The 15,960-nt window shown below is 47.5% G+C and overlaps 1 protein-coding gene across 3 annotated transcripts in view; it reads right to left on the reverse strand.

The window, feature by feature from the left end:
* itga7 (integrin, alpha 7) overlaps positions 1 to 15,960 on the reverse strand; it is a 62,478-nt gene that overhangs the window by 4,068 nt on the left and 42,450 nt on the right. For 2 of the 3 annotated variants that reach the window (XM_064304494.1, XM_064304495.1), the window contains exons 14-24: positions 14,328 to 14,443; positions 13,237 to 13,417; positions 10,047 to 10,121; positions 8,544 to 8,623; positions 8,239 to 8,316; positions 7,515 to 7,617; positions 6,531 to 6,728; positions 5,275 to 5,391; positions 4,589 to 4,702; positions 3,430 to 3,528; positions 2,862 to 2,987 (exon numbers count right to left, since the gene is read on the reverse strand). In XM_064304494.1, the coding sequence (XP_064160564.1) occupies positions 2,862 to 2,987; positions 3,430 to 3,528; positions 4,589 to 4,702; positions 5,275 to 5,391; positions 6,531 to 6,728; positions 7,515 to 7,617; positions 8,239 to 8,316; positions 8,544 to 8,623; positions 10,047 to 10,121; positions 13,237 to 13,417; positions 14,328 to 14,443 (1,287 nt within the window). Of the gene's footprint in view, positions 1 to 544; positions 705 to 2,861; positions 2,988 to 3,429; positions 3,529 to 4,588; positions 4,703 to 5,274; positions 5,392 to 6,530; positions 6,729 to 7,514; positions 7,618 to 8,238; positions 8,317 to 8,543; positions 8,624 to 10,046; positions 10,122 to 13,236; positions 13,418 to 14,327; positions 14,444 to 15,960 lie in introns of all 3 variants that reach the window. The other variant, XM_064304496.1, reaches the window with a different exon arrangement.

Here is a 15,960-nt window from a genome sequence, read left to right on the forward strand (position 1 = left end):
CAATTTTGTTTTCGGGTCCACATATTTAAGACCTTATTAATGTCTCAATGACTACTATTCAAACACTAACATATGATTATTAACCATTTATTATCAGGGTATTGTTCAGGTACCAACTATAATTATAAATGAATGCCATACATTGCAAGAGATGGTCATTAATAACACCAAATGGGACTGTTTTGGCTTTCCTAGAGCACTCATTGAGTGAAGTAAATGTTCAGGAATAACTGGCCGACTTCAATTGAACTTAATCAGAATAAAAATGATCGATGAAGTACTTTTAGACACATAGCACTAAGTTATTAAACATTAGTAACCATTTATCAGTGTTTAAGTCTAACTGAGTCAATAATAAGGTCTTAGAAAATGTTGGTAAGTAAAGTGTTACCGTGAATTGAACTGTAAATAACAATATATTGTGAATATTCTACTTCTGTAGACTACAGCCAGAATGAGCTTTTCAGGCAGGTGGGCGGAGCCACAACACAGCACAGCAAAGCCACGCCCCCCCTGGGTTCCTGGGGGTAGGATGCCGGTTTACCGCGGGGGGAAAGAGGGAGGGGAGGGCGGGGCTGAGCGGGAGGGGCCTATAGCTGGTCGGACGCCTGCTTCTCGGCCTCGGACGGCTGCACCTGCAGGTGGGCGCGGTAGTACTCCGTTTGGTACTGCGGCCGTTGCTCTGTGCGCCTGAAGAACCCGCACTGGCGGGGCGGGAGAGAGGGAGGGAGGGGCGTCAAAGAAACAGCGCGCAGGAAGTGGGTACAGTGAAGAGACAAGGGAGGGAGAGAGGGAGGGAAGGAGAGAGAGAGAGGGAGAGAGAGAGAGAGGGAGACAGAGAGAGAGAGACGGAGAGAGAAAGAGAGGGAGACAGAGAGAGAGAGAGGGAGAGACATAGAGAGAGAGGGAGGGAGAGAGGGAGGGAGAAGGAGAGGTAAGGTTGTGAAGGCTGTGAAAAGACAGCAGAAAAGAGGGCAAGGGGCAGTGAGGAAGGTGGGAAGGAAAAGGCTGGGTTGGAAAAGAGAAATGCACTGCAGACAAAAGACAAATGAGGGATGAGGGAGAAGAGGTGAAGGATGAGAGGAGTGAGAGAGAGCGAGAGAGAGAATGAGAGAGAGAAAGAGAAGAGCAGAAAGAGCAGCAGAAGGAAGGCGGAGGAGGACGGGGTGTAAGGAGACTGAATGAGAGGAATGAAGCAGGCCTGTTCTGGCTCTGTGACGTTAAAGAGCCATTAGCGCCCGCCGCTCAGCGCTCCGGGTGAGCTCCACTGAGCTGCAGCTGCTGCCCGCGCGCAGACGCATTACCGCTCAGCGCTCGGGGTGAGCTCCACTGAGCTGCAGCTGCTGCCCGCGCGCAGACGCATTACCGCTCAGCGCTCGGGGTGAGCTCCACTGAGCTGCAGCTGCTGCCCGCGCGCAGATGCATTACCGCTCAGCGCTCGGGGTGAGCTCCACTGAGCTGCAGCTGCTGCCTGCACAGACGCATTACCGCTCAGAGCTCGGGGTGAGCTCCACTGAGCTGCAGCTGCTGCCTGCACAGACGCATTACCGCTCAGCGCTCGGGGTGAGCTCCACTGAGCTGCAGCTGCTGCCTGCGCAGACGCATTACCGCTCAGAGCTCAGGGTGAGCTCCACTGAGCTGCAGCTGCTGCCTGCGCAGACGCATTACCGCTCAGCGCTCGGGGTGAGCTCCACTGAGCTGCAGCTGCTGCCTGCGCAGACGCATTACCGCTCAGAGCTCAGGGTGAGCTCCACTGAGCTGCAGCTGCTGCCCGCGCAGACGCATTACCGCTCAGAGCTCGGGGTGAGCTCCACTGAGCTGCAGCTGCTGCCCGCGCAGACGCATTACCGCTCAGCGCTCGGGGTGAGCTCCACTGAGCTGCAGCTGCTGCCCGCGCGCAGACGCATTACCGCTCAGCGCTCGGGGTGAGCTCCACTGAGCTGCAGCTGCTGCCCGCGCGCAGACGCATTACCGCTCAGAGCTCGGGGTGAGCTCCACTGAGCTGCAGCTGCTGCCCGCGCGCAGACGCATTACTACAGCCTCGGAAATATTTCTGCAGCTCGGCTTTGTTAGTAAATGATAAGACAGGCCGAGGCGGCCTTACAGGGGCAGGGAAGGCCCATGCGATGCCTTACATTGTCAGAGAAGGCCCGTGTGATGTCGAGGCTGCCTTACAGCGGCAGGGAAGGCCCGTGTGATGCAGAGGCTGCCTTACAGCGGCAGGGAAGGCCCGTGTGATGCAGAGGCTGCCTTACAGCGGCAGGGAAGGCCCGTGTGATGCAGAGGCTGCCTTACAGCAGCAGGGAAGGCCCGTGTGATGCAGAGGCTGCCTTACAGTGGCAGGGAAGGCCCGTGTGATGCAGAGGCTGCCTTACAGCGGCAGGGACGGCCTGTGTGATGCAGAGGCTGACTTACAGTGGCAGGGAAGGTCCGTGTGATGCAGAGGCTGCCTTACAATGGCAGGGACGGCCTGTGTGATGCAGAGGCTGCCTTACAGTGTCAGGGAAGGCCCGTGTGATGCAGAGGCTGCCTTACAGTGTCAGGGAAGGCCCGTGTGATGCAGAGGCTGCCTTACAGCGGCAGGGAAGGCCCGTGTGATGCAGAGGCTGCCTTACAGCGGCAGGGACGGCCTGTGTGATGCAGAGGCTGCCTTACAGCGGCAGGGAAGGCCCGTGTGATGCAGAGGCTGCCTTACAGCGGCAGGGAAGGCCCGTGTGATGCAGAGGCTGCCTTACAGCGGCAGGGAAGGCCCGTGTGATGCAGAGGCTGCCTTACAGCAGCAGGGAAGGCCCGTGTGATGGCCAATCCTGAATGAACCCTGCCGCTATGGTGGGGGAAAGCACTTCAGTTTAACCCTTTACCTTCCAGAGTATGCAGACTAAGAGCGCCAGGACCAGGACGCCAGCGGCGATGGCGATCAGGATAATCCACCAGGGGATCCAGTACTTCTCTGCCAGCGTGTGCTCCGGGTAGATCATCACAGGGACCTGCTCGCATACACCAATCAGCAATCAGCATCGCTCTGCTCGCACACACCACCCACCAATCAGCAATCAGCAATCAGCATCGCTCTGCTCGCACACACCACCCACCAATCAGCAATCAGCATTTCTCTGCTTGCACACACCACCCACCAATCAGCAATCAGCATCGCTCTGCTCACACACAAGACCCACCAATCAGCATCGCTCTGCTCACACACACCACCCACCAATCAGCAATCAGCATTTCTCTGCTCGCACACAAGACCCACCAATCAGCAATCAGCAACTACAGTATCTTAAAAGTCTGGCTACAGGTGGTTTACATTTACATTTGGATATCAGAATCAGAATCAGATATTTCAGTTTTCTGTGTGTGTGTGTGTGTGTGTGTGTGTGCACGTGTGTGTGAGCGTGTGTGTGGGTGTGTGTATGTGTGCGTGTTTACCTGTGCTGCAACATCCTTCAATATTAGATGTTTGATGCTGGATTTGACTGTGATGTTGGCTCTCACCAAGAGTTCCAGAGCACTGACTGAGGAGAACTCCTGAGAGAGAGAGGGAGACAGAGGCAGAGAGAGAGGGAGACAGAGAGAGAGAGAGAGAGAGAGAGAGAGAGAAAAAGAGAGAGAGACAGAGAGAGAGAGAGATAATGTTAATCTTTGCATCATGAACAGAGCAGCCACGCCTGGGCCTGGACTGGCATGCTGTACATCACCACCACCACATAATCACAGCGACAGACCTAAGCTCAGCATGGGACGAAGCGGTCGAGAGTGAACGTTATTCTGAGAGCTCTACAGCCTCGCCAGCCCCGCGTGACCATGGCGTTCAGGCCCGGAGTCCCCTTTCCACTGATCATCGGATCGACAGAGCCCTCCCAGACCATCGGGGGGCAGAGAGACTGCTGGGAAATCTGTGAGATTCCTGCCCTAAGGTGCGAAGGCTGAGTAGCTCCATTTTAAAAAAGACTGAAGTCATCCGACAGTCGACGCGTTTCGCCCCCTTGTTTCGCTGTTACTCGCCCACCTGCCTCAGCGGTGAGGGGTGCGAACTCCACCAGGGAAATACACGAGGAGCTCAAGAGCTGCGTAACGATATCCAACATATTATTACAACATGGCTTGATACAGTCATTCTCTGATTAGATTGTGCATCTTGCACTGCTTTGTAAGTCACTCCGCAAAACAAACAAATGCAAGTGTAATCAGCGTTGGGCAAACAGGAAATATTATTGTTACATAATGCAAAATATAAATGAGCTGTGAAGAAACTCAATCAATATGCTGGAACCGTAATTAGTTTTAAATTGAGATGCAAACCATGCAGGAGCAACCGTGTATTGCATATGAAATGCGTATGTGAACTTTCACATTTGAATACGTTTGAATCCTGCAAAAGTGTCAATGTAATGTAATGACTATGAGGCGAATGGGCGGGGCTGAGGCATGTGGGAGGGGCTGAGGTGAGTGGGTGGGGCTGAGGCGAGTGGGCGGGGCTGAGGTGAGTGGGTGGGGCTGAGGCGAGTGGGCGGGGCTGAGGTGAGTGGGTGGGGCTGAGGCAAGTGGGCGGGGCTGAGGTGAGTGGGTGGGCCTGAGGGGATTATACCTCTATAAAAGTGCTGTTCCACAGGCGGGCCTGTATCGTCAGCTGGGTGGACCCAGAGAACCCATGAAGGGGGCACTGGAACAGAATGCAGCGAGCCGAACCAAGGAGACAGTCCTGAGAGAGAGAGAGAGAGAGAGAGAGAGAGAGGGTGAAAGGAAAATAAGGAGTTGGAGTGGGCTCATTCGGTCACTTATTTTCACTCCTAGGAGGAGTGAGGAGGCTCCCAGAGAATGCTTCAGCAAGGAAGCATTTCCACAACTGTAATTGACGTGGCTTCAAACTGCTGCTTGTGTTTGCATTTGCGCAGTACTCTTTCCCTCGATCCTTCTGTCTTCCTCGCATCCTTTCCTAGCATCCTAGCTCCACCCAACGAAGGACGCAAGAAAACGATGCGAGGAAGACAGAAAGATCGAGGAAAAGAGTATGAGGCAAATGCAAAGTCAAGCATCAGTTTGAAGCCACGTCAAATACAGCCATGGCAGATGGGGAGAGGTGAATCCACATCACGCATTCCAAAAAAATATTTCCATAAAGGATGCACTCCTGTTTCCTTGCTGAAGCGTCCTTCAGGAGCCTCCTCGCTCCTCCGAGGAGCATTCATCAAATTGGAATGTTCTCAAAGATGACGGATTTCAACTGATTTCCAGGTCTGCTGCGGCTGCCCCCCCCCCCCCCCCTTCACTCACCAGCCTCAGAGACTTCCTCCTCTCTGAGGCTGCTACAGCAGGCGAGGCCCGTCCCAGGCTGCTCTTCGGCACTATCGGTCCCTCCTCCTCTGGGTGAGAGCGCCCCTTCCGCCTGGCCTGGAATCGCAAGCACAGAAAACAGACTGTTCATTAGAAAGTACACATATTTTAGACTGTTCGTTCAAAAGCACACACACTTTAGACTGTTCATTACAAAGTACACACACTTTAGACTCTTCATTCTAAAGTACACATATTTTAGACTGTTCGTTCAAAAGTACACACACTTTAGACTGTTCATTCCAAAGTACACACACGTCAGACGGTTCATTACAAAGTACACACACGTCAGACTGTTCATTCCAAAGTACACACACTTCAGACTGTTCATTACAAAGTACACACACTTTAGACTTGTTCATTGCCCCTGTGTAAACACTTATACCTAATTTTTTTCACGTACAATAGATATGGAACAGGATCTATGGTATGTATTTGTCTTAAACAGTGAATTGAAAATACATTCAAGTGCTGCTTTCCTTCTTCACAGCCTGTTGAGGTATTCAGTTATTTTTAAATTCCCCAGTACTGTTCGTAAAGAAAATAAGGTATTACTTGGATGTAGTTGTGAGTGAAAGTTAAAGACAAATGTAAGGACACAAAATGACATTAAAGATATATCTTACAGTGGTCTGTTTTTATATTCTTTCAGTAAGGACAAAAAATAATTCCACTTTATATTGAACAGTTATTAACAGTTTCTTGATGCATAAAGTCTACTTTCTGGTATTCTGATATTATTTCAGTTTTAGTGCATATTTTTGAATGGCTTAGACAGTTCTTTGTGTATGATGAAGCATATTTTAGATATTTACAGAGGTTTCTGACAACCTGCCGACTGTACAATAGCTAACATGGAGGCATTAGGGGATTCTTAGTCTGAAGCCAGAACATACACTTCAAGTAACTATAAAGCAGCTTGTCTTCCGAAACCTCTGTAAGTATAAAAAATGCCCTTCATTACACACAAAAGCTGTGTGTAGCTGTCAAAAGCAACCTTAAAGCTGAAATAACATCAAAATATCCCAGAAAGTGAACTTTAAGCATCAATAAACATTCAACAACTGCTTAATAAGTAAAAGTGGAAGCAATAACTTACTGAAGCAATGTCCTTACTGAAATTATATAAATGGTATAAAAACTAAGCTTTTATTGGCCCATTGCTGAGTTTTACTGAACACAGTGAGCAGTCCTACCTTAAGGTGTGCAGGTTGAGTATGATCGGTGGAGATCAACCCCAGTGGGTTGGTTAAGACACAGCTGGAATGTGGGTGGTCCTTAAAGTGAAATCCTGTGGGGTACAGGAGCCACTTCCCATTGGCCAGTTCATGAGGCCACATGATGTTCAGGAAGGCGGAGCCAAACGTCTGCAGGGGCTTCCCAGGGTTGCTCACCTGATTAAATGAAAAGTTGTTAGTGTTAGGTGTTAGTTAGCTTGGTTTTTTTGCAGTCATGAAGTGAAGGCTGCAGTCATTTCCATTTCAATACTGGAAATGAACTGGAATCTGATTCACAAATTGTAAAATGCCTTAATGTTTAATGAGAATCTTTCAATAAATCTCCTTGTTTCTCACTGTGATTTCCTACTCCACTGCACTAAATCTCCCTGTTTCTCACCGTGAACTTGTACTCCGCTGCACTAAATCTCCCTGTTTTTCTCTGTGAACTCATACTCCACTGCACTAAATCTCCCTGTTTCTCACCGTGAACTTGTACTCCACCGCACTAAATCTCCCTGTTTCTCTCTGTGAACTTGTACTCCACCACACTAAATCTCCTTGTTTCTCACTGTGATTTCCTACTCCACTGCACTAAATCTCCCTGTTTCTCACCGTGAACTTGTACTCCGCTGCACTAAATCTCCCTGTTTCTCTCTGTGAACTCATACTCCACTGCACTAAATCTCCCTGTTTCTCTCTGTGAACTTGTACTCCACCGCACTAAATCTCCCTGTTTCTCTCTGTGAACTTGTACTCCACCACACTAAATCTCCCTGTTTCTCTCTGTGAACTCGTACTCCACCGCACTAAATCTCCCTGTTTCTCACTCTGTGGACTCATACTCCACTGAACTAAATCTCCCTGTTTCTCACTCTGTGGACTCATACCCCACTGCACTAAATCTCCCTGTTTCTCACCGTGAACTCATACTCTACTGTACTAAATCTCCCCGTTTCTCACCGTGAACTCATACTCCACTGCGCTTCCCACTTCCTCCACAGTTTGCATGGCGCTCTCCCCCTTCACCGTACCGCTGAAGAACAGCTGATGTGGGCGGGTCAGCCTGAGAATTATGGGTAAAAAAGAAAGGACAAGCTTACCCAGAATCTGCCACATCAATAAAGCCCATAATATCACCGCAGTGGCTGATGTGGAAACTGATGTGTGCTGAACTGCATTACCTGGGAGTCCATTTCTGGATTCCGTTCCAGCTTCTGTTCTTAGTTATTTACCAGGCCACGTTCATTAACGTCACGATTTTCACCGCCTTTATTGATCATCTGACAAATGATCCCTGAGCATTTCACTGTGCGCTGATGAGTCAGAGTAATGGGCAGAAAGGGAGGCCATCACGGCTGCGGCGCGGCGCTAATGGCCGAGCGTTAAAGGTGTGTGTGTGAGCGGTGCCGGGGGACGGCTTTACGCAGGAAACACACGCAGAACAGGCGGTGTGTGAAGCCGAGAGCAGCAGCGCTAAAGGTGGCAGGGCATTTTATCTACGGGGCTGTGGCGCACGCTCCTCTTCTCTGCCCTCCTTTTGACTGTGATTGAGGCCATTTTCTTAATCTGACGTTGATGTTGCACCACGCAGCACCCGTTTTTGCATTTAAAACGTTGCTGCGGCCCTTGTAGTTGTAGTAAATATAGCACTGAGCTTCGGTAATGGGACAAATTACACGCTTACCCGCTGACAGACAGGGGGAACTCTATCACCACTTTGACATAGGCGGTGACTGGGGCCAGATCCGGCTGCTCACTGATACTGGAGAGGGCGAAGCATATGACACACACACACAAACACACACACATGCATACGTATTTTTAAATATTTTGGTTTCACATACATACATAGTGCCCCTAATTCAGGGCACATACACAGAAGGGCCAAAGACGGATATTTATCCACTTATATAAATCCCATATGAGTATGATTTAAAGACAAGAACAGTGGGTGACAGTATCTCACGCTAAAAAACTGAAAGGACATACGTTGACAGGAGGAGATCAACAGACAAGTCGCTGGTTTCTATGGTGATATCAGAGGTGCCCAGGAGTATGTAGAATGTTAGCTGGGGGTGACACAAAGAGATTAAAAATACAGAGAAATAGGATTTTGAAAAAAAAAAAAAAAAAAAAAATTCTATCCACTGAAGTGAGCATCAGTATTTCAGAAAATGGATCAGATTGAACCTCAACGTGCTTCCAGAAGCACATTCTATCTTTGCACTCATTTCCTTTAAAATGGAGGCTGTTTTTCAGCCAGTGGGATTGAGGTCCTGACACTCGTTCTGCCAGTGGTGGCTTATTTGTAGCTGTGTTTGTGTTTGTGCACCTACATATAAACAAGCGTTTGAATGTGTGTGTGTGTGTGCGTGTGCATGTACATATAAACAAGCGTTTGAATGTGTGTGTGTGTGTGTGTGTGTGCGTGTGCGTGTACATATAAACAAGCGTTTGAATGTGTGTGTGTGCATGTACATACAAACAAGCATTTTAATGTGTGTGTGCGTGTGTGTGTGTGTGTGCGTGTGCATGTACATATAAACAAGCGTTTGAATGTGTGTGTGTGTGTGTGTGTGTGTGTGTGTGTGTGTGCGTGTGCATGTACATATAAACAAGCGTTTGAATGTGTGTGTGTGCATGTACATACAAACAAGCGTTTGAATGTGTGTGTATGTGTGCATGCACATATAAACAAGCGTTTAAATGGGTGTGTGTATGTTTGTGCATGTACATATAACCAAGTGTTTAAATGGGTGTGTGTGCACGTACATATAAACAAGTGTATAAATGGGTGTGTGTGTGTTTGTGCACGTACATATAAACAAGTGTTTGAATGCGTGTGTGTGTGTGTCTATGGATGCTTACGTGTGTGCGTGAATGTGTGTGTGTGTGTGTGTGTGCGTGTGCATGTACATATAAACAAGCATTTGAATGTGTGTGTGTGTGTGTGCATGTACATGTAAACAAGCATTTGAATGGGTGTGTGTGTGTGTGTGCGTATGTACATGTACATATAAACAAATGTTTGAATGTGAGTGTGTGTATATGTGCACGTACATTTATACAAGCGTTTAAATGGGTGTGTGTATGTTTGTGCACGTACCTATATACAAGCGTTTAAATGGGTGTGTGTGTGTATGTGTATGTACATATAAACAAGCGTTTGAATGTTTGCGTTTGTGCATGTACATATAAACAAGCATTTGAATGTGTGTGTATGTGTGCATGCACATATAAACAAGCGTTTAAATGGGTGTGTGTATGTTTGTGCATGTACATATAACCAAGTGTTTGAATGGGTGTGTGTGCACGTACATATAAACAAGTGTTTGAATGGGTGTGTGTGTGTGTCTATGGATGCTTACGTGTGTGCGTGAATGTGTGTGTGCCCGCATGCGAGCGTGTGTGAGCGTATGTGTGAGTGTGTGTGTGTCTGTGCATTCTTGCATGCATGTGTGCATGTGTTTGGGTCTCTCTGGGACTGATTACCTTGGCATCTCTCTTCAGGGGGTTTCCCAGCTCACACTCTGAGCCATTCAGACTGGCGTGACATCCCACCTGCGCCTGCAGAAACAACACATCAACCAGGCCTTTAGTATTCCTGCATTATGCTGCATGTGTTTCAGCAAACTCTGGTATCATATATGTGTGTTTGGATATACGGATGTGTGTGTGTATGTGCATGTGCGTGTGTGTCTGTGTCTGTGTGAGTGTGAGTGTTGTGTGTGTGCATGCGTGTATGTGAGTGTGTGTGTACGTGCGTGTATGTGTTTGTGTGTGTGTGTATGTGAGTGTGTGTGTCTGTACGTGTGTGTGAGTGCATGTCTGTGTGCGTGTGTGTATGTGAGTGTGTGAGTGCATGTGAGTGTGTGTGTGTGTGTGTGTGTGTGAGTGTGTGTAAACTAGACAAATTCATTGCTCTGAGGAACGTGCCAGGAAAAAGAGAATGTGATGCATGTTTACAAGGTAAGTCAGAAATCTTACACAAGCGATCATGGAAAGACAGCAAAAACTATATACACAACACAATTCAGACCCTCAGAAAACAGGACCATAAGACACAAGAGAATGCAAAAAGGCAGGACAGAGAGGGAGAAATACATGTAGAAGCAAAGAGGAGGAGTGTAGAGACATAGCTTGCTTGGAGAGAGGGAGCACAGAAAACGGGGAAGTCATTTACAAAATGTGTACATACACATTTACAAAATAACAAAAAACTTCTATTCAGTTACTTGTAGTAAAGAAAGACATTGATTATCATCTACATTTAACCAAATCACACGTTTCACAAAGCGATGTCTGCATATTTACCAGAAGGGAATGTAATTGCATGGGCAGACAGCAAACTACAAAAGTTTTAAAAATGACATTTCTTGCAGAAAATGATTACCTTAGGAAGGTTCTTAGAACTCAACCTTTTCAGTAGGTAACAGCAGGGTAAGGCTGCAAACATTTTTTTTTACCAGTGAAATTGGATGTTTTTGACTGCAGTCAAAGCTTGAACAGTGATTGAAAAGCACACTTAAGTACTTAGATTTGTAGTTTTCATTATGATTGTCATTTTTGTAAAAAAAAAAAAAAATACATCATAAGTTATCTTGCTGTAACTTTGGCTCATGTTCATGTCCGTGCAAATCACTGTTTACAGTAGTGGAAAGTTAATGAAGTTATGTAATCATGGCTGTGATTTCCTACACATATAAAGGTAAGAACAGACCATTCAGCACAACTAGTTTCAGAATTTACCTCCTCCAGAATATGCTATATTTGATGCAGTACTGCACTGTGGAGATGCAGGTAAACGATGAGGCCAGTTGGGTTTGAATAGCCTGTTCTTGACATATGGAGTTGAGTTCTTCTTATGGGAAACCACAGTGATGTTCATACTGTTGTATGGTAGCAGTGGGTGTAGCCTTTCATTCCAAATTATGCCATTGGTGGTACAGATCTCTTGTTAAGCATCTAATTTATTGCGAATGTTATTACCATTATTTGTATGATTTTTAATTTTATTTTTTTGGAGAAAAATGATGCTATCCATACATTTTCATAAACGTTTATTTAGTTTTCCTTTTCACAAAAAAATGCGCAATCTGGGGCTGTGCAAGCTTATTTTTATGTATCTCTCTCTATATATATGTACCGTTGATAATGTTATAATGTTGGCTGTTCTTTCTGTAAGATCATTCGAATTGCAAATGTACACATATACACATGCTTTGCACTTCCAAGTTTGAAAAATGAACTTTGGTTCCAAAATTAAATAAAAGCTTCTGTTACAAATTCCTGCTTTTTATTTTTTTAATCTGGTTTGTCAAATCATTGATATAAGGAAATTTTACATGTTCACAAGGCGGATATGTTAGATTTACAACATGTACAACTTTACAATTTACAAAATAGGTGAATACAAATTGGCAGAAAATCTGTCACCAAATACTCAAGCGCATTTATTCCAAAAAATTGCTAGTTTTCTAATATGGGCTCTTGGCATTTAGTTTATTCTTTAGGTGTACCTCAATGTGAAATTAAGAAGTATGTTTTTGAAAAAATCAACATAAAAATTGAGGCTACAGGAAACCTTGGAGGTTTACAAGTCCTACTCAACAACAGGACCATTGAAAACAGTTGCTAAGGCTAACCTGGCTTCATGTTTGCCTTACAATGTGTTTTTCAAGTTCATATATGCAATTATTAAGGGCAAATGGCTGTCCGATGATGTAACTCGGATTCGTCTCAGGCAACATGGTCGCCCCCTATTGTGACCAGACATGTTTGAAGTGACGTATCTATTGGAGGTAACATTTTTAACCCTTTTGCAGTCAGATCAGTTGGATAAGTTAGATCATACGAGCATCAGAACAGGAGGAATGGCTTTAAGCTGAAATAACACCTACCATATTCAAGGTACCTGCTGAGTCATGTGACTTGCTATGTCTGATGTTATGTGTGGAAAGGGAGTGGCATCTTTTCAAGGTCGGAATCTTATATTGGCATAAAAACGAGCAGAACGGCCAGACATGACGTAAAATGCATAATGATGAACGTTAGGAGGCATGGCTTCCATGACATATGTGCAGCCGAATTGCCATGTACAGTTTTGTAGCCCAGTATGTTCATTATAAGAACAAAAGGTTACAAGTTTCTGTACTATATCCTGGTAAAGGCTTATGTTTACAAGCAAAGAATGGAGAAATTTTTTGAGGACTGGCAATCATTCAGGGCGTAGGCCAGAGTACTGAATGAGTTACGCACTGATTTATTTATTTGGGCAGGACTGTATTATAATGGTGTATTATATAGACGTCCAACCCAGAGCTGGTGGGTTCAGTTCCCACAAAGGGCACTGCTGTTGTATCCTTGAGCAAAGTACGTAACCCAAATTTTAAGGGTATGCTGCATGTTTATTTCCCTTGAAAAATAATTGGTTTTCAAGTCATGAATGGCTCATTTGGGCCATCTGATGGTGAACTGTGGAATTGGTATTCTCCTAATGATAGTGGAAAGCATGGTCCTCACAGTGCAGACACTTTATCATGGTCCTCACACATGAGTTCATACGTGTGTGTGTGTGTGTGTGCGTGCGTGCGTGCGTGCGTGCGTGCGTGCGTGCGTGCGTGCGTGCGTGTGTGTGTGTGCGTGCGCGTGTGTGTGTGTGTGTGCGATTGAACACCGGTACCTGTGTCCTGATGCCAGAGTAGGACAGGGTTTTTGGGAGAGTCACCAGCAGCTGGGCAGCGTGGGCGTCGTCCCCGTCCTCCAGGGGGGCCGCGGGGTTGGAGGGCATGTTGGTGACCGTCACCTCCAGGGCCAGCGGGATCCTCTCCGAGAACTCGAACACAGGCACGCCGTCCTCGTCGCTGAGAGACCAGCGGGGAGATTTAACACGGCACCGGGAGACAGGCGGAGGACCTGGGGACGAACCCCACACGGCTCCGCACCCGTCCCATCCACACGCGCTCTCCTAAATTTAGACTTCCGTTTTCATAGACGTTACGTTACATTACATTACAGGCATTTGGCAGACGCTCTTATCCAGGGCGACGTACAACAAAGTGTATAACCATAACCAGGAACAAGCGTGTCGAAAACCCTAGAGAGAAGTACCAGTCCAAGTGCAGGGAACAACCGCATAGTTCAGCTTGGACCCAGTAGGTTAAACTGATTAACACTAACACAAACGAGAACAGCAACAACACAGTCTATGCAAAAATACAAGCAGTAGTTAAGACGAGACGCGTTCTGACGCTCTGAGCTGAACGGGTTCTAAAAGGGCTATTTGGTACGGGCTCTGCGATGACCCCTGTGTGCTCAAACGAAGCTCTGACATAAGAGAGGACCTTCTGTCAACGGTTCCAAAGAGATATCTCTATAAAAGGCTACATGGAGAACACTCTTCAAGAAGCAAAACCTTTCATGGAGGGTTGCACACAGAACTTTCTTTAGAACCTTTGCTTCAGAACCTTTCAGAGGGGCTTCTGCAAGGCAGCAAAAAGGGCTCCCTTTCAGCAGGGACACTCAGTCTAGAACTCGAGACCAGTAGTCCTCCTGGTTTACTCTTCTACCTGTTTATTGATCAAGTGATTGGCCAGAGATTTAATTAACCTGGTGTCCCAGGTATAAATCAGGTCTCAAGGGCCAAATTCGACTACCCCTGCCCAACAGGGACGCTGTGTTGGAACAGGTATGGGTACAGGTGCAGGTACAGGACAGGTATGAGCACAGGTGCAGGTTGGGAAAAACCCCAAAATGAGCAACGGGCACACTCACAGGGGCAGAGGGGTGAACAGCCCGGACGACCCGGGACGCGTGCCGAACTGGTAGCCCAGCTGCAGGTTGCTCTGACAGATCTTATCAGGACCACAGCCCTCCCTCAAGAAATTCACCTGCGGGAAAGCACAGGGGTTATCCATGCATCCATCCATCCATCCATCCATTATCTATACCTGCTTATCCTGAGCACAGGGGTTATGACAGGCATAACATCTTTCCACATATTGCAAATCCATGAAGGCCTTAGGTGGCAATTTTTATATGGCATTCCCATCATATCATCCTCAAAGTTGTAACTAGGCTCTTTTAACACATCACTGCACTTTAAACCCACATGTTACTGCTCCTTTGAGTTACGCCTTTGAGTGCACTGTGAGACTACAGGCTGCCTTTGGCGTGATCAATCATCCAGTCAGAGAACGTTATTGAACATCATTAGTCTTTTCTTCCTTTGTGGGGAGAGTGGATTCAGAGAGGATCTGGATTAAGCCCTTATCTCAGCCCTGATTTGTCCCTCTGTAAACATGCGGAGTGGTTATGTCCTGCTGGTTATGTCCTGCTGATTAAGAGCTGCTGGTTAAGTCCTGCTGGTTATGTCCTGCTGGTTAAGAGCTGCTGGTTATGTCCTGCTGGTTAAGAACTGCTGGTTAAGTCCTGCTGGTTAAGTCCTGCTGGTTAAGAACTGCTGGTTAAGTCCTGCTGGTTAAGAGATACTGGTTAAGTCCTGCTGGTTAAGTCCTGCTGGTTATGTCCTGCTGGTTAAGAGCTGCTGGTTAAGAGCTGCTGGTTATGTCCTGCTGGTTATGTCCTGCTGGTTAAGAGCTGTTGGTTATGTCCTGCTGGTTAAGAGCTGCTGGTTAAGTCCTGCTGGTTATGTCCTGCTGGTTAAGAGCTGCTGGTTATGTCATGCTGGTTAAGAGCTGCTGGTTATGTCCTGCTAGTTAAGAGCTGCAGGTTATGTCCTGCTGGTTAAGAGCTGCTGGTTGTGCAGGATGTTGGGGATGGTGGGGCTCATCTCAGTGTGCAGGGTGTTGGGGATGGTGGGGCTCATCTCAGTGTGCAGGATGTTGGGGATGGTGGGGCTCATCTCAGTGTGCAGGGTGTTGGGGATGGTGGGGCTCACCTCAGAGTGCAGGGTGTTGGGGATGGTGTTGGGGGTGTTGGGGCTCACCTCAGAGTGGCAGGGTGTTGGGGATGGTGTTGGGGATGTTGGGCTCACCTCGGTGTGCAGGGTGTTGGGGATGTTGGGGCTCACCTTGGTGTGCAGGTGTTGGGATGGTGTTGGGGATGTTGGGGCTCACCTCGGTGTGCAGGGTGTTGGGGATGGTGTTGGGGATGTTGGGGCTCACCTCGGTGTGCAGGGTGTTGGGGGTGGTGGGGCTCACCTTGGTGTGCAGGGTGTTAGGGATGGTGTTGGGGATGTTGGGGCTCACCTCGGTGTGCAGGGTGTTGGGGATGGTGTTGGGGATGTTGGGGCTCACCTCGTGCAGGGTGTTGGGGATGTTGGGGCTTACTCGGTGTAGGGTGTGGGGTGGTGGGGCTCACCTTGGGTCCAGGTGCAGGGTGTTGGGGATGGTGGGGCTCACCTTGGTGTGCAGGGTGTTGGGGATGGTGTTGGGGATGTTGGGGC

Source organism: Anguilla rostrata, chromosome 13, assembly GCF_018555375.3.
Source record: "Anguilla rostrata isolate EN2019 chromosome 13, ASM1855537v3, whole genome shotgun sequence".
Lineage (NCBI taxonomy): Eukaryota > Metazoa > Chordata > Actinopteri > Anguilliformes > Anguillidae > Anguilla > Anguilla rostrata.